General features: G+C 44.4%; 1 protein-coding gene across 1 annotated transcript; it reads right to left on the bottom strand.

Annotated features, from left to right (window-relative positions):
* Positions 1-21,141: 21,141 nt before the first annotated feature.
* LOC149361901 (uncharacterized) lies at positions 21,142-21,714 on the bottom strand. The gene has a single exon (XM_089568176.1). It carries the CDS (start codon positions 21,712-21,714, stop codon positions 21,142-21,144), a length of 573 nt encoding a protein of 190 aa, XP_089424302.1.
* Between the last annotated feature and the right edge of the window lie 3,170 nt (positions 21,715-24,884).

Raw genomic sequence — 24,884 nt, 5'->3', positions numbered from 1 at the left:
GCACATATGCACAATGTTGGAACGCGCAAGGCAAAAGTTTCAATTCATTGTCACTGGATCCAAGGATGCAATCACCAATAATTTGTGCAATGCTGAGTGCACGCGTGCCTATACACGGCGGAAAGCAGCCTGGAAGAAACTCCTCCTAAATCAATGCCCCAAAAATTGGATGGATTGTAAGTATGTCGCAAAAACATTTAAGTACGCTATCTGCCACGCGAAGGAGGAGTATATTACAAGTCATTATGATTTTCTTTCTCAGTCAGGAAATAAACGGGCCTTGTTTAATTTTACGAGGAGAAGGAAAGTGATTCCTCCGGCTGTCAATATTGAATCCCTCGTTCAATCCCCTGCTAACATCGCTAAGGCCTTAGAGGGAATTGCGAGTGGCCTAGAACGTCGATTTACATCTGCACTTTGTTCTCCACCTACATTCACATGCATCTCAAGTGATTTCATTGAGGTCACTATGCCTGAGCTTTCGCAAAGTGTTCTGCGCCTATTCATAGCGGCTCCTGGCCCCGATAAGGTCACTAGATTTATGATTAAAATTTTGTTTACCGAATCTCCTGAAGACCTAATGGCTCTGGTAACCTTTAAGGTCCATGGATACCCCATGAGTGGCGTCTTGCGGAAATAGTTCCATTACTTAAAAAACAAGGGGAGAGTTTCACTTCTGACAACATACGCCCGATTTCATTAATATCGAATTTAGTGAAATTGGTGGAACGGGTTCTGCTGCGTCGTATCATGTATTTCATTTCCGCAAATGATGTCTTGAATCCTTGTGAAATTTGTTTCAGGCCGGGCTGTTCGATTTGGTGTGCTTATACTTACCTTGAGAGCCGTATTAAATTAGCTCGCAGCACTAAACAGTTTGCCGCGCTTGTCACTCTTGATATCAGTAAAGCCTACGACAGCGTCGAGTACTCGACGCTGTCACACAGATTAGAGGACTTTAATTTCCTAAACTATTTCGTAGCCTGGACCTTTGCTTTCTTGGAGAACAGAGAATTTTATTGCTGGCCAAATGGTGTTTCTTCTAGAAAATTTCGACAGACAAGAGGTGTACCACAAGGCTGCGTTCTTTCCCCTGTTCTTTTTAACATCTTTCTAAGCTCCATTCCATGCATCCATAATGTGACAACATACGTGTACGCTGACGACATCCCATTTTTTGCTTCTGCAAAAGATATTCAGTCTCTGTATCAAATCTTGCAGGATTACTCCAATATTCTTGACAACTGGTTAGGAAGTATTCATCTGTCCCTCAATGTGAACAAATGCGCCTTGTTAGTCTTCCCGGTTTCTCATCCCCTAAATATCTGCGTTCCTTATAGAAATCATGTAATTCCTCAGGTTCAAACAGTGAAGTATCTTAGAGTGATATATGACTCTACTCTTTCCTGGCGGGCTCACATTGAGCAAGTTTCTGTAAAAGGAGTTCGGGCCATTGGCATCCTGCGTCGGCTTTGCAGCGCTAGGTCAGGGATGAGAAGGCACACACTTGTGCTGATCTATAAAATGTATGTCCGCCCAAATTTGGAGTTCGGATGTGTTTTATTCTCAGGAGCTCCTGCCTATAAACTTCGCCCGCTTGCGCTCTTGGAGCGTGAGGCGTTGCGCCTCTGTTTGGGACTTCAAAAATATGTAGCTAATGTTGTCTGGCACCTTGAGGCACGAGTTCCATTTTTATTAGCCAGATTTCGCCTTTTAACAGTACAGACCTCTTTAAATTTGTGCGACTCTCCTCTCCACACATCCAATGTAATATTTCTTAGTCAACCCGCAGTCTTTTTAAATGCCACCTGGTCTTGTTTGCATACTCCGTAGATATGTTTCGTGCAGTCTCTCCTCGATCCCTTAAACATTAAGCTCACAGATATCCATCCATTGTTTAACATCTCACCTTCAGTCAAGATTGCATTTGATGACATTTTCCCATCGAATGCCAAGCTCCAGCCCTTTCCTCTCCTTCACGGTTTGTTGCAGGACCTCCTAAGGTCCTTTCGTTTTCATATTCTAATTGCTACCGATGCCTCGCAGGATCGCGAAAAGGCAGGTGTGGGCATTTTTTCACCTGCATTGGGATGGTCCTTTTCTCTCTGTGTCCCTCACTTCACTCCAATTTATCTGGCCGAATTATTAGCTGTCATTCTAGCCTTACGTAAATTAGATCCTGCCGTTTCCCAAGTCATGGTTATGACGGACTCTCTATCTATTTGCTCTTCATTATCATCACCAACTGAGTCTCGGGTATTACGCCTCTTTAAACAGCTGATCCTGCTCCATCTATATTCGGTGCGGTTGCTTTGGGTACCGGGTCACATGGGCATTCAGTTAAATGAGGTTGCTGATTACTTAGCAAGGGCCTCTCTCTGTGGCCCAATAATTGCTGTCCTGCCAACCTGCGCATATACAGCTGCAGTGAGGTTTCGGAGTTACACAATATTTCAGGAATTTTCAGCCTCGGCGCTTACTTCACCTCCCGAATATCAGCACTTTCTGCACCCTTGGAGTAGCAAAGACTGGCGCTCACGCAGGCTGGAGGTCTCTCTTACGCGTTTGCGATGCCAAGTTCCTCTGCTGAATTTTTACCTTCACAGATCTGGTTTGGCGGTTTCTCCACTGTGCCCATTTTGTGCCGAGACTGAGACAGTGGATCACTACCTGCTGTTCTGCCGCCGATTCTCTTCTTTGAGGAGGCGCCTACTAGAAATTTCGTTTCACCAGCTGGGTCTTCCTGTGTCCACTGCGGTTGTTCTTTCCTTTGGGGCTACTTCGCTTGGACGAAACAACAGGAGTGCGCGCTTTGCTGTTGAAAAGTTTTTTTCTAGAAACACAGCGACTCCCATGCTAATATTAATTAATTTATTTATTTCTCTATTTTTTCTTATTTTCCTGATTATCAAACAGTTCATTTATAATTTATTTTTATTTTTATTATTTCCCTCTCTTTCAGTCAATACAAAAATTGAACTATTCCATGTGTTATTCGAATTTGCACATAAAGCCGTCGTCCCATCTTTGATCTCCCAGCTAACAGGACCCCTGTCGTTGCGTCGTCCAATCTGTCAGTCCATAGCCCATTACTACTCCTTTTCCTTTAAAACTGCTAATTTTCCCAACAGTTCACCGCCTGTGTCTTGGCCACTACCCCGTAGTGGGTATGTGTTATTTTACTTGAGGCCAACCAACCAACCTACTGAAGGTAATATTTTTCTTGGGACTTCTTCTTGGCTGGCACGTTTTTAACTGGTTGATGGTCTGCAATTTATGCCCTGTTAGAACACTTGAATAATGAGGGTTTTGGCATTACCCAAACCGCCGTTCCTTAATGATCAACGTTGCTGAAAGAAATCCGATATCACCTAGTAGTGCTGTATCCGGAGAATCCCTGGCTCAATGTTTTTTCGTGATGTTGAGAGGCAGAAGAGGTTGCAGTGCTTCCACAGGGCATCTAGTGCTTTAAAATTGGTTCCTTGAGATGTCAGAGAAATGTCAACATGACTGCTTGCTCGTCGCTGCACGCGCAATTTAGTGCGATGTAAGAAGATACTTTCCTCCATTCAATGCATTTTTCTCTAGTTTCTAGATACAGACAGAGCTCTCACGTCGAGTAACAGCGGCAGGAGATAGCATTTCATCGTTGATCTGATACCGACGATGCAAGCTTGAATATGCTTGACTTTTATTTCAGGAGTTTGTCACTTCGGAGCCTGTTTTGTGCTCTAGTTCCGAAACCTTGATGTGCATATGAATAACACGATGATTTTGTGCTACGTGCATTATCCGAAGCAATGTACCATTCTAAGTAGCGCACCAGCTGCCCTCTACCGGGGCCACGGTGGCGGTTAGCATGTGAGGCTCAGCCACCCATATGCGACATGCGGGAGTCGTTAGTGCGTGTCACAGTGGCGGTGTGCCGATTTTTTCTTCTCCTTTGTAATCAATAAACCTTCAGTTAAAAAGTGATTACGCTTCTGATTTTCATTGATCGACACCTAGAATAAAAAGAAAACATGCCCCTAAGTTTTCCTTGGTTTCGGTGACTGTTGGCTATCTCTAGATATCGTTTCTCTTAACATTAGCCTTGACACTTTCCTTCCCATACCTCATCGTGCTTTATCTATTAAATTAAATTTGAAGCCTTTCTATTAGCCGCAAGGTTCTTTTCGTTTTTGAAAAAAAGTTGACTTCTTACGTAACGAATTCGCGATATGAGCTGTTATTCGTGCTGGGAAATGACCAATTCAAATATTACGGATTTTCAACAAGAAGGAAAATAATAATCAAGCTTTTATTATGGCCAGATATTAAAGCAATGCTTGGTTTGGTTTAATGGGGTTTAAAGTATCAAAGCCACTCATGCTATGAGGAACGCAGTAATGAAGGGCTCCGGAAATTTCGACCATGTGGGGTTCTTTAACGTGCCCTGACATCGCACAGTACACGGACCTCTAGAATTTCGCCTCCATCGAAATTCGGCCGCCGCAGCCGGGATCGAACCCGCGTCTTTCGGGTCGGCAGCCGAGCGGCGTAGCCACTGAGCCACCGCGGCGGAGATACAGCAATGTTTACTGTTCACTTTAGGATAACATAATCATTAGTGTTTCGGTGATAAACTGAAAATCGCAGTTTCGCGAGGCCCTGTGGGGCTGCTAAAAAGATTCACGTCAAAAACTTTTCCTCTACATATGCCCACTAAAAGTGCATGCTCTTCCCTCATCGACTCTGCCTCCTTTGCCGTTGCTGGATGTGGCCACCGAGTAGCCCAAGGATCCCTGAATCGCTCCGCTTCTGACGAAAAAGCAACTACAGAGAATGTTTACTGCATTCGAATCGGAGTGAAAGCACGTATTTGAGCTACGTAGAAGACTATGGTGAGCAGGCAGTGCCGGAGAACGTAGCAGGTGGAGCCGCCGCGGTGGCTCCGTGGTTATGACGCTCGGCTACTGACCCGAAAGACGCGGGTTCGACCCCGGCCGCAGCGGTAGAATTTCGATGGAGGCGAAATTCTAGAGGCCCGTGTACTGTGCGATGTCAGTGCACGTTAAAGAACCCCGGGTGGTCGAAATTTCCGGAGCCCTTCACTACGGCGTCCCTCATAGCCTTAGTTGCTTTGAGACGTTAAACCCCAATAAACCAATAAACCAGTAGCAGGTGGAAGTTCATGAAGACGACATTTTTAATGCACAGCGCGAGAGTGTGGTGCAGCTTAACACAAGGCGTGTTGGCTGCGGCGATAGCCTAAAACATTTGTCATTAACACACCTACGTTGCCTGTGAAGGCATGGCTTCATGCTATGGAGATGCTTCCCCCATGGGCACTGAATTTCCGCCAGTTCATTACACGAGAGACAATTGATCATTGTTTGATTCTGTGCATTGATGCTCTGTTCTTCTGGGACATATTACAACGAAAAGTTGAGAAGGACATTGACATCCCACCCTAGAGCATCCGTTTCTTGCCTGTGTAGATAAACTGTGTTGTGCCATATGATCTGTTTGTATTGCTGGGACTATTAGCCTCTGGAAAAGCCGCATGATGGACTGTCACGGCGAATCTCCACGGTCGTCGAAATCTGTGTTTCACGAACAATGCGCTTTGGTGCGGGGAGTATATGCTGCCCTATAAGAGCCGCCTAGCTGGCTTCCCTGTCTGGGTGCATGTGTATGCCTCTCAAGCTTTTTATGCTCCGGAAGGTGGGGTAATGCTCGGGTATGGTGGCCTGGTGTTTTGTGGCGCAAGCGTGGTTAGATTGAAGAAGCGTAGCTTGTTGGGCCAGTTGGTGCATTCTAAATAGAAAACCAGCGAAAAGGACTCGTTCACAAGGAGAAGCGTTGTCCAGCGTTGTCCTGTGTACTTCTCCTTGTGAAGGCGTCCTTTTCGCTGGTTTTCTACTTACCATAGTTAGATTTTTCTTTTAGGCACTATTTCCATGCAATAAAGAAAGAAATGCAGCGATAGCCAAGTGGTCTCGCTGAGTGGCCCTTAAAGGAGATCTGTTCGCGCAGCTGCGGGCTCGACTCTCAGTCGTGGAGATCGGTTCAATTTACTTTTCAATTTTTTCATTGTTTCACCTCTAACTCAGCTGAAGGTGAAATTTGCACGGTCCGCGCTTGAAGACCGAAGTCCTGTAGTGAAGCTTTTGCTTCAAACGATTGCTACTGTGAAGTGCCACCGGAGAGGCAGATAGCCACGCTTGGCGCTGAGATTACCAGCATGCATATAACAAACGTGCCAGGCGTGTTTGCGAACACGGCGCTGCGCCAGCCGCGAGTTGCGATTTCTGTCGCTCTGGTGACGTCATTGTGTTAACCTTTTCCTTGCGAATGTACGCCTGCAACTCCCCTACGCAGCTGATTACTCGTTTCTCGCCATTACCCACCCTGTATGGGCGTGAACCTACCTAACCACTTCATACCATTCTTTATTATCGGCCTCATTCATCGGAGTGCACAACCTTTTTGAAGCCTTTAAACACGCTGAAGAACGCTGGCTTTTCTCCCGATGATTAACGTCTGCGGTCCAGGGGCGTCAGAAATATCGCTTTGGCAACTCCCATGGCAACGACAGTTTTCTTCCGCCGGACACTTAGAAAACTGATTTCATTGCCACTCTTTTTCCTTTTTTTCCTTTGTTCCCCTCCCCAAGTGTAGGGTAGCCAACTGGGCATCGCCTGGTTAACCTCCCTGCCTTTGCGTCGATTTCTCTCTCTCTCTCTCTTCCGCAATTCCTTGTTTGGCTCTGTGTGCTTTCTGCCACACCCGGTTTCCCTTCCAGGTTGCTTCCAAAGGACCACGGACCGTACTGCGTCAGAGAGTGCACTTCTTCAGTTACCTACATCGCCTAGCCCTGTCACGCTCTTGCCTGGTTTTCGACGACGTTGGCACGAGAATTTCTGTGTGTCTTATCAAGCCGCACTGCGACATATGCGTCTTGTTGCCCCCTATATCACCAGGATGGCTCGCTTTTTCCCTTGGGGCCGACTGTAAAGAGGACGATGATCAGCAGCTGTAGCGGCAGCGCCGACGCACAGGAGGAGACGATAGCGCAAACTGTTCGACTCCGGAATTGTGTTTTCCTGATCTGCTCACCATTCCCAACTGAGCTAGTCCTACATATGAACCGAGTTGTAGAATTAACCGCACATGAGGCAATTCGGTCGACCTTAAAGTCATATGACACTGGTGGCCCTTTATACAGCTGTATATAATACTGTCACACGCAAGGCGATTCGCACAACCTCAACTTTATTGGTATTGATGGACTTATGTACGACTGCCTGTTCGAATTATCGATAGTTCTATCAACACGTAACAAAAAGACGATAGAGTACACTTCGTACGTTATATAGCTCCTCGGAAAGGAGTGTTGAATTCCACTGCTATGAACATGTGCTGTATTGTTGTTGAAAATGCATGCCGCTTTACGTTCGTTGAATCTCCGTCTACGCTGATGGAATCCATGGTTTGTCCTTCAGTGCAGTTAGAAAACGAAAGCAGGACGCATTAAGGCTAAATTGTCTGGAAATTGTATTTTCAGCGCAGGGAGTAAAGCGCGGAAAGCACTCCACCTGCAAACATATCAGCAGACAAGAAAGGCGAAAACAATTCTATCCTCCAACATGCAAACACTGAAAGAATGGAGTTGCCGCTTTCGATAACTCGCAAGCTCCATTTATTCAAGGTTGACTCGAAGGGCATCGCGTCAGTGAAGGCGATTACTTGCTTACGCCTAAGTAATTTCTGGATGTTATCAGGAATTGGTTTAGGTGAATGCACGCAATAGCCGCTGTTGTTCGGGTGGCCGAGTCTGTGATAGCAGAGGCAGCTGCTTCTGCATCCACTTCGGCATTCATCGGGCCGGCAGTGCAAAAGGATTCCATTAGGTTATCGCATACAAAACTACATAAACGCACTCGGCTTAGCAATTAAGTGATAATGGTTCCGTAATTAAGTGACAGATACCTGACATTACTCCCTTTACGTTCTATAGTGCATATTATGATTTGTAACAGGCACGGTATGATTTAGTAGATATCCAGGCATTGCTGCATCTTTGGCCCGTGCTCCGTAATGAGAAAACAATACTGCGACCTCGAGTGCATTTAAGTGTCTTCACGAACTCTATTTGTGAAGTACGAAAGAAAGAATATCTATCAATTATTCAATATTTCTAAAGAAAACAAATATAATTAAATGCTTCTGGTTTCTTCACTGAAATATTTCTCGCATATATCATAATGACTTCCCTCCTGGCATATCAAATATTTTTCTTGAAGGCATCTACGAAGGTTAACAGTAAATTGACATAGAATATCCACGTGATATTTTGCTACCCCTTTTATTTTTTGCTAACCTGGATTTGTGGCCACACATACTAAATGGTGAATAACTGTCAGCATGAGGTTAAAGGCAGAGGAAATCTCAGATAAGAGGGTAGTGGTGATCACAGGGCATCTTGCTGTATCCGACTCAAGATCTCTTACGGAATAGAACGCAGGTCAACTTGGTGTTCATAATAGGAGACAAATTTTATTCGTTTTTTTTTGTGAAGAGTGCACTCTTTTCTCATCTTCTCACACATACTTAACTTGGATCAAGCTGTTTGCGAAATTTCGATTATTGCGATGACTGCCAAGATTAAACCACCCCTTGATTACTGCACATGTCTTGGGCTAAAAAAAGTGAAAGGAGTGAGGTGTGTGGTAATGGAGGTGTCGAATACTAACAGTGAGCTATTAATAGTGAAATAGACTGAGGTGCTCAAGTGAAGCCTGGAAGAAGTGACACTGTTGCGCAGGTATTACGAATGTTCGGCAAGTAAAATCAGAGTGCAAGAACCGTGGTCATGAACACCTGAAAGTCATACAGAAACATTTGCTAAGCTCATAGATTGTGTGTTGTATATTGGGACCGACGCGTGAAGGCTAGAGAAGACCAGCACTCTAAACGAGGGGTTGCGATAACCCAGTCCATACCTGGCCTTGCTGACGCTTACACGACTTCTACTGCTGATCTTCCGTACCCAATTCATGTTAGAGTGTCCAAAACTGAGCCATTATTCAAATGCTGCTGGACAGAGACTCCACATGGCTGAGTATGCGCCGCAGATAAGCAGCAAACGTAGTACACAAGCGAAGATTTTTTTGAAGTGAGTATTTGATTTCATTATTCATTGCCTCATCGAAAAGCCAAACCGTGAGGTCATCTTAGATATGAAAATATACTTACTTGGTCAATGAATTGGGTTTGTTCTTTGTACTCAGGCACCAAAATTGCGCTGTAAATGAAAAAGAAATCTGGTTGGACGCCATTGAATGTTTTGTACTCTGGCTTGTCTTCAACACAGCGTAGCACTGGCGTTTACAGAACATTGTCCCTGACATCTGGTTACGTCCTACATAAAGCCTAATTTTCTCGTTGCGCGAAAAGCACGTCATACATTGATCAATTTTTGAAAAGGGACAGTTTTTCCAGTACTTAAAACAATTTTTAAACAGTGATTCTCAATTATTACTCTAATTTGCTTACAGCGTGTTTTGAAGACGTTGAAACATGTTTTCAGGAATTCTTCTGGATTTTAAACATAGTTTTTTATGCCTCTTCCCAAGCATGGCTTGCGTGCAGTCCATGCAACCATGACTACATTGTCTAAGGTTCCAAAAAGATTTTTTTTATTCCTCATGAAAAAGCTGTGTTGGGTTTCCGAAAGTCACTTTAGATGGTCCCGCATTGTCTACTCTTGTTTCGGTCTTTTACGTTGGATTGCCAAATTGCATAGCTTTGATTTGATTTTGATGCGCGTGAAATGGATAATAGATAAATATACATCTCCACTGAAAACGGCACTCCTTTCTAACTGCAGTACTTTTTTGCCAGTTTATCCAAGTCACAAAAAATTTGGAACCTGTTTGGTCGAGAGCAATGCTCAGTGAAAGTCTGGCCTGGTGTGGTTCTTTATTCATTCATACTGCTCGCTGTCACCGAACAGCTACTGCACAGTCTTTTATGTTTCTAGAGCCCATTCTGGGGCCTACGTAGCTGTACGAATTTTGGTGTGTCAGTGAGTAGGCTTTTCCGACGACTTCGTCAGGAAGACATTGTAGGCGTTACGACTAAAAATAGCTTACCTAGAACTTGAATGTGCTGCATTAATGAGGCACCTTCTGTAGCTTTCCTTAATACGGAAGATTGTGCAGTCCCATATAATAATCGCGTATTTCGGCAAGAACTGTCGAAAGAAATACGCCATTCACCTTTTTTGCCCAATGTAAAATGCCGGCTGTCGAGCGCTTATTGAGGAACTGCTTCTCCAGGTCTAAAATTCTCTGTTACTGTTCGACAGTATTCGTGGGAGAAATTGGCATTGTGCCCACGTGTAGTGCACTTCACTAGGTGCTACACACGCATTCCTCCCCAAATCGACGAATAAGCCGAGCTTTGACCCCGCCTACAGAAAATCTCATACTGGCACAGATACCTTACAGTGAACGGAAGAGGAAAATATGAAAGCTCAAGTGCGCAGCCTATTGCAGTTGGTCCTAGGTTGCGAATAGACCGTACTTATAACAATATCATAAATTCGTATTACAGCTTTATAATAATGGTGAGCGCTTTCGTGTGAAGGAAATAATTGCGGGTAGCATAGTGCGATACATAGAGTAGAATACTCGTGAAGCAAAAGTCACCGCCAGGAAGAGTAGCAAAACTAGCTGTAGGGATACCCGTGGTCACCTGCATAATCAAGGAGGAGGAGGATGAGGAGGAGAGACTTTAATGAATACTGGAGATGCCTGCCTGGTTATAGGCCTGGCATGCTACTCCAGATGAGGGTGAAAGGTAGAGAGAAAGAGAAAAAAAAGGTGACATCAAACATACTCAACACTCTCGCACTCTTACACTCACAATGATTATCAAAGTATGTCCACTAACACCGTGTCCCTTAGATGACTATCAAAGTATGTCCACTAAACCCGTGTCCCTTAGAAAAACTAAGAAAGCTTTTGTCCTTCGCTGAGCCGAAGTCGCTTCAGTTCAGGGTCCAAGGACATGCTCCAGGTGCACGGGGTCGTCCTGACGAAGTCCTAAAGCACCTAACAGTGCCTTGCGATGAGTATTAAAGATTTGACAGTGGCAGATCAGGTGTTGAACATCTTAGCGCACACCGCATGTCGGGCACAGAGGGCTACTGGATACGCCAATTTTATAAAGATAGAATTTAGTAAAGGCAACGTCCAGACGAATTCGGTGCAGGCAATTACAGTCACGTCTATTTAAATTCCGGGGCATGCGGAATTCACAAACGGGGTCGATGCGAAAGAGGGGTCTGTATTGACGCCCCGGATCACACCACAAAGAGCGTTGCGTCTGCCAGGCTTTAGTAGCGAGAAGTCTCGCGCCATCACTACGAGAAAAGGGTATCGGTAGGAACAAGGAGGTGTCGCCATGCGCCAATCTTGCTGCACCGTCAGCACGATCATCAGCACCGTCAGCACGGAGTATTTTCTGTCAGGCTGCTAGGGAACCCGCTAAGTGTGTAGGTATGGGAGGTGACGTTTATATAACGGAAAGCACAGCGGGAAAAGGAAGAAACTTTCCAGCCGGCCACAACGTGAGGTACAGCCCTAAATTTTTTTACAATATCCGGCGAGTGTTCATCAGCAGGGTGTCAGTATCGAGAGTACCAAGCGGGAACGAGAAAGAGGTTTTTCGCCCTGCTCGAAAATTCTGCTTCGATGCAAGAGTCGTCTGTTGTGCCTTACAGATTGCGCTAACAACCCATGCGGCTAATCGTCTACCGAGCAGCGGAACCTCGAAAAGTTCCGCTTACCTGATTTAGCCCTCTGCATAGGATGCGGGTCTTACTTTTGTTTCCGTTTGCAAGTGAGACCATATTTATATTTTTACAGATGTATTAAAGCCGTATACACTTCCTTTCAAAAGTAATTATGAATTCCTTTCAAGGAATTTTATGAATTCCCCTCATTTATGAGTTCCTTTGCTGGAGGAACTGTTTCAAGGCACTTGAGTAAAAGTCCACTACAAACTGCGTATCAGACTGGAAATGTGAGTGCCATGTGAGCAACCTGTAATTCAAGGAACTGACGCCCAAATGACGTGAGGAAGCGCAGCAGTCTGGCAGCTATGCGTAAAGAAAAAAATTGCAGGATTATAATAAATCCTGCTAAAGAGCAGCATGCGAAGGTTTTTATATTCACAGCTAGTGCTTAGAGCTCGAGCAGTACCCAAGACTGTGTAGCCATGTATTGTATCACGGAAAGCAGCCGGGCTAGTGGCGCGCACTATGCGTTGCGTTGCCATGCACAGACCTTATAAATGGGTTGCTTCTTTTTATTTTTAAATTAAAGCTGGTTCCAGGCCCCTGTGTAATCCAGATACGGCAAGCACTCCGGAATCACCGGTGATGACAGCAACAAATAGGAAAATGCGACAGAAGGATGCGCAGGTTTCCGTACACCTTATGCAAAAAAAAGATAGGGTAGTAATTCGCCAAAACAAGACTAGGAACAAAAAGATTGACAGTGGTTTAGCTGTGGTGAAACCTGGTACATTGCGTTAGCAATGGTGCGCGCGTTCTTCTGGCGATTCTTCGTCGCGTTGCGTTGCGGCGTTCCTGAGCAGTCAGGTGTTCAGATTCATCGGTGACCAATGAAGTGGAACCACTCTGCGAGGTAGAACGTTGTCGCCGAGCTGCATCCTTAGCACGAGGCTTTGCAAGACGTTTTTCACGCTGTTCCGGCGTCTCTTGCGCACGTTGTCGCTTTCTCGCTTCTTCCTGTCGCTGCCAGTTCTCCTTAGAGGAGTGCATAGCAAAGCATTCACGCCAAGGCAAGTGCGCATTTAGAGACCCGTTACAGCGCGGGAGCATGGGAGTCCCGTATTTGGTCGCGTGACCATTCCTCCACGCTGCCAGGGAGTCCACAAAACGCCATCGCCCGTTCGGCTGTACGCCTTGCTTGTCGGTAAATTGGTTTTCGAGGAAAGGAAATGTATTTGTCTCGCATATATGGGTGGACACCTGTACCTCGTCGTAACGGGAAGGAAGGAAGATGGGAGTGAACGAGGACATCGTATTCACTAGACGCGCCTTTGTTCATTCCAAACCTTCGAGCTGGCATGGCGGAGTGGTTAGCGTGCTCGTCTCGCACTCCGGAGACCCTAGTTGGATTCCCCAACTCGACCAATTTCCTACTCGGTGTTTATTTATTTATGTGGTCTGACTAGAAATTAGGCTAATTGCTTAGCTATTATTACTCAGTTAGTCATTAATTATCATGCAATTATCATAGAATGCCCTAAATAACGTTCCGATATCATTCGAATGCCATCGATGCACTGCACGCCAATGCTGCTAACGCCGGCATCGAAGGCCAGAAGTGGCGGGCCTCCTAGTCGCGCCATCTGTCGTAGACAGAGCAAACAGCTCGGCGCCACTGCCACGCGGCGCATCAACAGCGCTGCTATCTGGCGTATCGCGGCTGAAGCAACGGCGCGCCACCTGCTCGGCGCAGCGGCTGTTCAAGTTCATCCGTCCCTACCGACCGGGGCTACGCGATGAGGCGAAACCTACAGTAGTATTGCTAACGCAATAAAAGCTTAAGGACCAAATCATACATAAGCACCAGCTAAAGATTGCTTTCAAGCGAGAGGCTGTTTTCAAGACTTAACTGCGGTAAGCAGCAAATATATTTTATTCCAGACGGCTAAAACTGTACTTTCACTCACTAATGCAAGGAATCTTTGGTTAATATAAGTGCAATCAATTGCATTTGTTGGTTGCTGATTCAATAAAAAGCCACCACATCTTTAGGTACCTTTTCCCCTTTTTCGAGGTCATAAGGGCACTCAAACGCGGGCATTCAAATTACAACATAAATAATACCGCTTGAATTAGCTAAAAAAACCGCAAAGCATTTTTGACAGGACGCCAGAGGATACTAATTGTGAGGCGAAAATTAAATTTAATGCACAACCATTAGTGAGGTGTTGTTAAAGGAAGCGCGAGCTCAAATCTAATTATGAGTTTGTTTCCGCAAAATTACGCGCACCGTTGTTTTTGCACAGCAGGTTCGCACAAGAGACAGGGCTGGTAAGATGAAGGAGTTTACACTGCACTCCGGTAAACGAATACCTGCTGTACTCTTCGTGCAGCACAGAAGTTACACCACAGCGTCAACAGGATATTCTGTTGACCCTGGCTGATGTCGACACAGTCAGTGAGTTTTCAATCTCTACTGTCTGTGGAATTAAGTGTCTCGTTTTAATTCCCGGAAGGCCGCCCTTGTGTCTACGCTGCCACAAAGTAGGTCAAATCTGTCGGCACTGACACACTCAACGCTCTCATGATTGCCAGTGTTTTAGCCACTCTACTAAAGAGTGAGGCGTTTCCTATGCGGATAAGCTTCCATCACATTCAAGAGATGAAGTACTGAGCTACTGAGGTACTGGATCCGACTGGCAGCCTATCAGAAGCTGCACTGGCAGAGCAGTTAATGATGCCTCGTCGAAAGATGAAGACGCCGTTTCGAGTGGCGCGCTTGTTGCGGACGTGCTTGTTGCATCTCAACTTTTCCAGCAGGGCTGCTTCCTCCCGACGCTGAGTTGTTTGTGTTTTTTCCTGCGGCGTAAACGTTCGTCACATCACCAATTCTGTGACGGCCGTTGAATTTCCGAGAAGTGAAGGCCTACTGCAACATGGCCTAATCTGTTTTCTGTTGTGGGATCCGGTGCCGTGAGCAGGTGTGCCATTGAAGAACCTAAAAAGCAACGCTGTGTTCAGCAGCCGGGCGAATGCACAAAAATTGACCAATGCTGTGAAAATTTGACTGCGAAGGGATGGGCATCGCATGCACCTGCCATGCGATTCGGCACACCTTACCCAACGCATCTTGTGTTGCGTAAAGCCAGTGCCTTTCGCTGATCACAACATGGTGATTGTGTCTATTGGTGAATGCAGTCGTCATAAATTGAAACCTCATAAGCTCTTTGGAAGCTCAATGCTGCGCTCATTACCGATGAACATTTTAGAGCACGCGTGAATTCACCTTTCCGGTCTTGTTTTTCTGAGGGAAGTGCATTTACCTGCAGCTTAGGAGTTACTTAAGCAGGATTAGCGAAGCATAGCAATTGGGAATGGTTCGACTATTGTTTCCTTAAAATAAGCTGAAGAGAAGCAGTTACAGAAAACACTTTGTATCCTTTACGATCTGGCGTGAAGTGCTAGGTTCAACGGTTTGAGGCACAGCGCAACATCCCCGCGCGTATTCGGTCTCGAACTAATTGCGCCTTGCACCCTGAGGAACCGACTCGTCCCGCTTTGAAAGCTGCCGCGGTGGCTCGATGGTTACGGTGCTCAACTGCTGGCCCGAAAGATGCGGGTTCGGTCCCGGCCGTGACGTTTCGATGGAGTCGAAATGCTACAGGCCCGTGGGCGGTGCGATGTCAGTGCACGTTAAAGAACCCCAGGTGGTCGAAATTAACCGGAGGCCTCTACTGCGTTCGCCATAACTTGAGCCACATCGGAACGTTAAACCGCGTAAAACAAAACCCTCATGCTTAGCTTGATGAGCGCCACGATGCGGTTGTCAAGAAAATATCAGTACTTTACTGCGGTGGTGCCTTGTTGAATAGCACCGAGTTAATAATGTCGGAATTCGAGGAATACCACGCGTCTGTGCTTGCCGCTTCCTCCCATGCCTAAGATTCTTAGTTTCTGTCGCACTTTGTAACTCTCTTGAAGCGCCTCTCCGAGGATGTGTGCTTGGTAATAAGTCACCCTTGAACAACTTCAACAGAACTAGAGGATACAATTGATCAGTTGCCACTTTAAAAGACATCTGGGGCTGCCGCGGTGGCTCAGTGGTTATAGCGCTCGTGTACTGAGCCGGAAGACGCGGGTTCGATCCCGACCGCGGTGGTCGAAATTTAGAGGCAAAATTCTAGTGGCTCGGGTACTGTGCGATGTCTGTGCACGTCCTGTGCCCTTCACTAAGGCGTCCCTAATAGCCTGAGTCGCTTTGGGTCACTAAAACCCCATACATCATATAAAGACACCTGGACCTGATGTCCTCTTTGGAGAATTTTACAAGGCCTTTAAGCCCCTCTTGAGTTCCTTTCTGCTTAAGATTTTCACCATAAGTGAATATTGCAATTTTGCCGTAAATGCTTACAAAGAGTCACATTGCATTGATACCTAAGAGTGCTGACAAAGGAAAATTGCTGTATGTAGAGAGCTATAGGCCCATTACGCTATCTAATGTGGCTATGAGATAATTTTTTAAATGTCTGGGAGAATCGGCGATAGTTTGCAATTACGATTGTCATTGGAGCTCATCAAACATGCGTTTTGAGGGTCGTTTCACTGAAACTAACGTACATAACGTCTGTACAGTTGTAGAGTTTTGCACCTAGTCTGAGAAAAAAATCTCCCAGTGCTTAAAATTGACCTTGCGAAGGCCTTAGATCGTGGGCAGCCGAATTTTCTGTTCTCACTTTTACAACCCTTTACTGTTGCTTAAATTATCTACGAAAAATACGTCTTTGGTACAAAAATTCCTCCACCCTCTTTGTGAATGGTTGTAATTCACAACCCATGTCCATGCTTTAGTCTGTTAGACAGGGGTGTCCATTATCGACACTTCTGTTCAGGCTCCACGTAGAGCCGCTATGTTTCACCATTTTGCTGAGTTGTGCCATCCGAGGTTTCCGTACTTTGTACCTTGCTGTCACAGTGGGCAACAGAAAATGAGATTAAGGCAACCTTATGTACGGCATGAAGCTGAATGTGTTGATAAGAGATGTTTTTTTAGTAAAGTGTAGAAAGCAGGCTGCGACCGTGCGGATTTGATTGCTAGTGGTAATGAATTCCAGGTTTTTATGGCGGAGAAAAAAGCAGTTTTTTTTCCATAATTTGTGTTCACTTTTAGTAGAAGCATACTGTTTTGTTCAGAGAATAGTGTTATTGCTATTAGCAAGGAAAGATGCGGAAAAACAGGGAAGTTGATTATTATCATTGCGAGCGCGAGAAATTAGAAGACCTAACCTAAGATGTTTTTTAAGAAAGTTAGGTTTTATTGGTCCCAAAAAATATACAAAACAACATAAATGTACAGACGAGGGTCCCAAATTCAAAGACTGCAGCGGGACCCTCGATAAATCATTAGTACAAGAAATGGTTACAGCAGAGTTAGCGGATAAATACAAAATATAGAAAATATAAAATCAATACTTCACAAAAACAAGGTCAAAAATCACAATAACGGAGGTAATATAACACATCAGCAAAAAGAGAATAACACATCAGCATTCCAATAAAAATACTTTGTTTGTTTTTGAATTCAGGCAAGGAAATTGATGTTTTTAGATTGGGTGGCAATGTGTTCCAAATTGAAATGGCTTGAAAAGACGACGTCGATTTACCATAATTGGTATGAACTTTGGGGAGTAGAAAATTGTTTCTTGCTGCAAATCTGGTAGGGTTGTGATTGATGAGCTGATTGGGGTCTACAAACTGAAAATGTAGGGTGCCATGTAGTAATCTAAAGAACATGATTGCAAGGTGATACCGGAAAAGATGGTGGACTGGTAAAATACTGCGCTCCTGTAATAAAGAACGAGCATTAGATGAGAAAGGGCTACGGGTAATAATGCGGATGGCCTGGTTTTGTAAGTGTTGCAGAGACGATAAATGGCAATGATAAGTATTTCCCCATGCAGTAATCCCATAAGTGATGTGACTATGTATGAAGGCATAATACAAAGATAGGAGTAGGTTGCATGGAGAATATGTACGAGCCTTAATTAGAGCTCTGATGCCAAACATAGATCTTTTTTTTTTATGAGCGTTATGGACGGAAAATTTAAGAGTTGAATCAAGAATAACGCCGAGGAAGTTGGTGTTATCAGAAGCCGGAATATTACAAGAACAAAGGTTTAACGTAGGAGGAGACGAAATAATTTTCTGGCCACTTTTAAACACTATGAATTTCGTTTTAGAGGGATTAATCAACAACTGATTATCAGTGCACCATTTGGCTACAATACTTAGAACGGCATTCAATTCAAGAGTTAGATCATCAATGGATGTATTAGATAATGACACGGTAGTGTCATCAGCATATAAGACACAGTGAGTTGGACTAATAGAATTAGAGAGGTCATTAATATACAGTAAGAATAGTAAGGGTCCTAAAATAGAGCCCTGAGGAACACCTTGGTTAATTGTTTTAGCTTGGGAAAAGCTTCCACCAATATTGATTATTTGTTGACGATTTTGTAAATAGCTGTTCAGCAGTCGCGAAACGGGACCTGTAATACCATAAAATTCGAGTTTTTGAAGCAATATGGAGTGATTAATCATATCAAAAGCTTTTGTGAAATCTAAAAAGACAGAACCAACAAACTCGCCATTATCAATACCTTGCTTGATAAAATCAGTCAAAGAGATCAGTGCTAAGTTAGTCGAGCTGCCAGACCGAAAACCAAACTGATGGGGGGAAATTATCTTAAATTTATCTAGGTAATTGTTTAAGCGTTCAACTATCAATTTCTCGATGATCTTACTGAGAGAAGATAAAATAGATATAGGCCCATAGTTAGAAATTAATCGTCTGTCTCCTTTCTTGAACACTGGGATTACCTTAGCTGTTTTGAGGCAAGCAGGAAGACCACCTGTCTTTAGGATGAGATTAATAACATGACAAAGTGGTTCAGAGATCAGATTGGCTACAAGTTTAAGGTGCCGAGAGGATATCTTATCTAATCCAGGGCTAGTGTCTTTGAGGCCAGTAATCAGCAGTTCGATTTCACGAGGGGAAACAGGAAAAAGAAAAAAAGATTGTTTTGAGCGCTTTATGTTTATCTCAATCAGTTAGACAGGCAGAGCAGAACGGTGGGGCTAAGAATTAACATGCAGAAAACCAAACTAATGTTCAACAGCCTAGCAAGGGAACAGCAGTTCGCCATTGGTAGCGAGGTACTGGAAGTAGTAAGAGAATATGTCTACTTAGGGCAGGTAGTGACCGCAGATCCAGGTCATGAGAGGGAAATAACTAGAAGAATAAGAATGGGGTGGAGCGCATATGGCAGGTTTTCTCAGATCATGAATGGTAGCTTACCAATATCCCTGAAGAGAAAAGTATACAACAGCTGTATCCTACCGGTACTCACCTATGGGGCAGAAACGTGTAGGCTAACAAAGAGGGTTCAGCTTAAGTTAAGAACAACGCAGAGAGCTATGGAAAGGAAAATGATAGGTGTAACGTTAAGAGATCGAAAGCGGGCGGAGTGGGTGAGGGAACAAACGCGGGTTAATGACATCTTAGTTGAAATCAAGAGGAAGAAATGGGCTTGGGCAGGGCATGTAATGCGAAGGCAAGATAACCGCTGGTCCTTAAGGGTAACGGAGTGGATTCCAAGAGAAAGCAAACGTAGCAGAGGACGGCAGAAAGTTAGGTGGGCGGATGAGATTAAGAAGTTTGCGGGGATAGTGGCGGCAACTGACAAAGGACAGGGTTAATTGGAGAGACATGGGAGAGGCCTTTGCCCTGCAGTGGGTGTAGTCAGGCTGATGATGATGATGATGATGATGTTTATCTCTGAACTAAGTGGACGACTATTATGAGGCGCAGAAAGGAAGTCACTAAAGGCATTTGCAATGTCGAATGGATCAGTGTAAACTGTACCATTGAAATTAATTTCAGTAAGGGGGCTGTTTGCGCTTGGTAATTTGACGAAGTCATTCAAAAGTTTCCATTGCTTTTTAGTGTTGTTTTCATTTTTATGCATTTCATGCTAATAATAAGATTTTCTCGCATGTTTCAATAAATTATTTAGCACAGTAGCGTAGTTTTTGTAGCGTGCAGCTAAAGAAACATTAAAAGGCTGCTGCTTGGTTTTTTTGTATAAAATTTCTTTGCGTCGCATACAGCTTAGTAAACTGTCTGTCAGCCATGGATTGTGGGGAAATTTGTAATTATTTCGACACTTTACTGATTTTGTACTCTGAGATACGCAGATGGAAAAAAGACGGCAAAAACATTCCATTGCTCGCTCCGAATCGTTCGATGAAAAGCACGGAGACCAGTCAGTATCACTGATAGCCCTAATAAATTCTTCGCTATTGAACCTGGAAGTGTAGAAGACTGAACGCGAAGGACGGAAAACTTCGCCGTGCGTAATGAAAATAGGAAAATGATCTGTAATGTCGAGTTCGATGACCCCTGAGTAGGGTGAGGGCGAAATATTGGTAAGAACATGGTCTATTAACGAGGAAGATCCACTGGAGGTACATCTGGTTGCAGCATTTATGAGACATTCATACCCGAAACCACTTAAACAGTCAATATAGGAAACAACATAAGAGTTTTCCGTATCTAGAAGGTTAATATTAATGTCTCTAAGAATTATAACATTCTTGTTTTCGAAAGATAGTTTATTTAATGTGGCATCTAGCGCTAACAGGAACTCAGGGATTGATGAGGACGTGGAACGATAGATGCAGCCGAGTACCAGCTTACGGCAGTCAGCGGAAAAGAGTGAATCATTGGCTTCCATCCAAACTGATTCGCAATGCGTTGCATTCAGAGCGAGATCTGATCTGCGGTGGTATGAAATTTCTAGGGAAACAAAAATTGCAGCACCCCCATAGCTGCTGGATAGGCGATTGCAGTATTCTGGTGTATAAGATGTAAAACCAACCAGAATAACACAATCTGCCGGGCTAGTTGGTGGGAATCCATACGATTTCAGCAGCGCGAACACGGTTAGGAAAAAAACAGACAGAAAGGGGATCAGCGCTCTGTCCTGTCCCCCTTTCTGTCTGTTTTTTCCTAACCGTGTTCGCGCTGCTGAAATCGTATGGAAACCAAACAGGTTGCCGTCAGAATTGGAGAGCCAAGTTTCAGAAATGCAGATGAAAGAAAATTAGTGTCGAAGTGAAGTGATAAAGTTATCGATAGATTCATGGTTTTTCCTGAGGCTGCGTGCGTTGAAATAGATAAGAGAGTGAGTACTGTTCGCAAAGATATGTTGGAGCTTATCAGGAGATAATGGAATGCTAAAGGGGGATTCAACTGAGATAGAAGCCATACAGTGGCAAAACTAGGTCGGAACCTAAGGGTTTGTTTCCGAACTGCTGCGGAAGACCTGGAGGTCTGCTTCCGAACTGATGCGAAAGACCGTGCTTTCGTCAGTCTTGCGCGCAGGAATGCGACAGTTGTTAGTCCAGAGATGCTTCCAATCCATTACCTTCTTGAGCAGCTTAGCCCTAGCAAATAGTTTCTTGTTGTCAAATGTAAGGTGCTCATTCACAAATACTGGGGCAGATGAAGTCACAGGGAAGCCAATTTGGTCCGTTGTGGTGCGAGCTTTACGTGCCTTGCTCACGAATTCATTTTTCTTTTCCCGACACACAAACCGAGCAATGATTGTTTTTTCATTTTTGTTTTTGGTGGCTACACGATGGACTATGTCAAAGTCAGCAGAGTCGACAGGACACTCAATGGCATCTCCAATGCTCTCCAACACTTTTTTAACATCTTCGCCTTTAGTCACAGGAACTCTCTTTATTTCAACATTGTTGATCCTTGAGTACTGTTCGAGTTCTGCAACCCTCTTGTGCAGGTTTTCATTTTCATCTGCCAACAGCTTGCTGGCAGCAATAAGCTCGGACTCCTTTGCTTTCATTGCCTCAAATTCCTGATTGATAAATTCAACACTGTTAAGCAAAGAAGCATTGTCGTCTCCATCAGGAGCTTGCAGTTTCGAAAGAACTTTTGCAGTGATCTCGGTCACCACTACCTCAAGTTTTCCCTTAAGTAACAATTCTAGTTCTTCAACTCTTTTTGCGAGTTCGACATTTGACGGCATTGCAAACGGGTTTGACAAGCAACAAAAAGTACAACCGCAGCTGGCAGTACTTGCGGCAAGAAGAGGGAGGCGAAGGACAGAGAAAATTGAATTCAACTAACCTGCAAAGCAGTTCAAAGATTTAGCAAAGCTTGCAGAAACCGCAAATGCTGCCAGAAAGTGATGAAAAGCCGGAGACGGATCCTTATATAGCTGGGCTTTCTGTTGGGACAGGGGGCGTATTCATCGATGCGATGAGGCACTTGAGGATATGGTTGCGCAGGCGTAGATGAGGGGCAGTCAATTCCAGAAAACAGCTTGATATTGGAAGCAGATTATTCAGGGCACACAGCGAAGCAAGTCAGTCGATACCAGCAAACCTGCAAAGCAGTTCAAAGATTTAGCGAAGCTTGCAGAAACCGCAAATGCTGCCAGAAAGTCGATATTAAGGTCGATATTTCGAAATCCCTAAGTGATCGTGACAAACGGATTCTGAAGCATGGCCTTACATTTTGTCCAACTAACAATAATTTTAACGAGTATGAACTTCACAGAGAACTCACAGAATTTGCGCGAAGATTGCGAATTAAGGAATTCTTTGCCGAAAGAACGAACACCCCGATTACTAACCTAGCTCTTTCCTGTAACACGTGGCCAACACGTGCTCACCCTACTGAAGTAACCAGCCTTAATCCCATCCCTCTCAAAGCCGAAAGCACGTTGACACCGGAAGCGCAGCAGAGTCCCGAATTAGACTTGTACATTAAATCTGTCTCGAAAGAAATTATAGACAAAACAAAGCAAGCTCGAAAACGCAGAAACGTTACCCCAACGGAACAGGCTACTCTGAACCACTTAGCTTCTAGAACCGATATAGTCATTAAGCCTGCAGACAAAGGAGGTAGCATAGTTATCCTGCCGGCAGAAAAATACAAAAAAGAAGAGGCAACTCAAAAACTCTTGTCATTATAGGAAATTAGATTCAGATCCCACTTCAGAGTTCTGCAAATTGATTCTGAACAAACTGGCAAACTTATTATCAACGGAACTAATCACGCAGTCCGACTACCACTTCTTAAATCCGCTAAACAAACAGGTAGGACGCTTTTACCTACTTCCCAAAATCCATAAGGTTTCCGCAGAAGAGTTGTTTACAGCAGATATTCCCGGCAGACCTATCGTTTCAAACATTAACACTCCCACAGAGAACTTATCAATTTTCCCGAACAACTATCTTGCAGATATTACCACCCACCTCCCTTCCTTTGTCGAGGATACACCGCACTTTCTCCGCATAATACAGTCTCTGAATGACGCTTCCATTATCCCAGCAGATAGCATACTTGTCACATTTGACGTCGCCGCTTTGTACATAAATATTCCCATAAATGAAGGTATCGACGCACTCTCCAAAATTCTAACTCAAAGTCCTAACCCGCACGAAACTAAAGTGTACCTCACGCTACTTGAATTGGTACTAACACTCAACTACTTTGAATTCGATTCTTCTTACTACCTTCAAGTATTTGGAACAAGCATGGGCACTCCCTTCGCACCCACCTACGCGAACATTTTTATGGGGCTACTAGAATCTAAACTTCTAAATTCATTTCTAAAAAAACCACTTATATACCTGCGTTACATAGACGACATTTTCATGATATGGGAGCATGGGGCTGAGACCCTGAAGACATTCGTCACACATTTCAATTCATGCCACTCCAGCATTAAATTCACTTCAACTCCTCGAAAACGCAAGTCAATTTCCTTGACACCACTGTCAATTTAGAAAATAGCAAGCTCAAAACCACACTTCACAGGAAGCCTACTGACCGACAACAATACTTAGATTTCACTAGCCATCATCCAAGACACTGCAAACAAGGTATATTCGTAGGGCAGGCAACGAGACTAAGAAGAATATGTAGCGACGACGACGACTTCCTGAAACACCTCCACTCGCTAAAAAACACACTAATCAGCAGAAAGCATCCACATACAACCCTTAATAATGCGTTCCAACGAGCAACCACTTTCAAACGAGATGTAGTTCTTAAAAAACGAACAAAAGCTAACAGTCAACGACCTCCTGCACTTATAACGAAATACTCAAACGCGCTTCCAAACATAAACAATATCCCAAATACCACCCCATTTTAACTGGTAACGACCGTCTCAAGAAAATATTTCCCGGCGCACCAAGGGTAACATACAGACGCAACACAAACCTCAAGGACATCCTGGTGCATGCTAGACTCGGTAAGAAACCACCACCGACAGTAACTTCATGCTCTCGACCTAGATGCAAGACATGCAAACATTTACAAAGGGACACTACGGTTAAAAGTACGGCAAGCGATTTCAGTTTCGATATAAAGACCAGTTTTAGCTGCACATCGTCCAATATTATCTACATGCTCCAGTGCTCCTTCTGCCAGAAACAATATATCGGAGAAACCGGGCAAACAATGAGCGCCACATTAAACGGGCACCGGGCTGACACAACACGGAATGAACAGAAGGCAGTGTCGACCCATTTTAATCAACGCCATCACAAATTCGACGAACTCAAATTGTTTATTCTTCAGTCAGGCTTCAAATCGACTAGGGACAGAAAATACAGAGAAGCATTCCTAATCCACAAATTTAAAACACTGCAACCAACAGGGAATAACATGTCCAGAGGAAACCTGGGATCTCTCAGGTACATTCCAGGGTTAGCATAATTTTAAATTAACATATGTCTTGAACGTGGTCAGACCATTTCCTAGGACCTCGCATAAGTATATTATCGCTCTTTGCACCCTTCCTACGTCATATCTTCCACCACATTTCCGGCCTTCTCACCCTCTCCCTTTGTTCACCTTTTTTTTCTTTCTTTTTTCTCCTAATCTCCTACTATCAGTTCTCGGAAACCTTGACATTCCTGTTAGCCTCTCCGCCCCCACCTTTTGGCCTTCTCTGAACTCGAGCCATTCCCCCCCCCCCCCCCCCCCTGCCTTGTCCTT

The sequence above is a fragment of the Amblyomma mixtum genome, chromosome 2 (assembly GCF_055824585.1).
Source record: "Amblyomma mixtum isolate Tamu chromosome 2, ASM5582458v1, whole genome shotgun sequence".
In the NCBI taxonomy this organism is placed as follows: Eukaryota; Metazoa; Arthropoda; class Arachnida; order Ixodida; family Ixodidae; genus Amblyomma; species Amblyomma mixtum.
Note: the sequence above shows the minus strand (reverse complement) of the source record. Positions and strands in the feature narration are given on the sequence as shown.

Coding starts and splice junctions, on each gene's coding strand:
- LOC149361901 (XM_089568176.1), bottom strand. CDS start 21,714: ATGAAAGCAAAGGAGTCCGAGCTTATTGCTGCCAGCAAGCTGTTGGCA.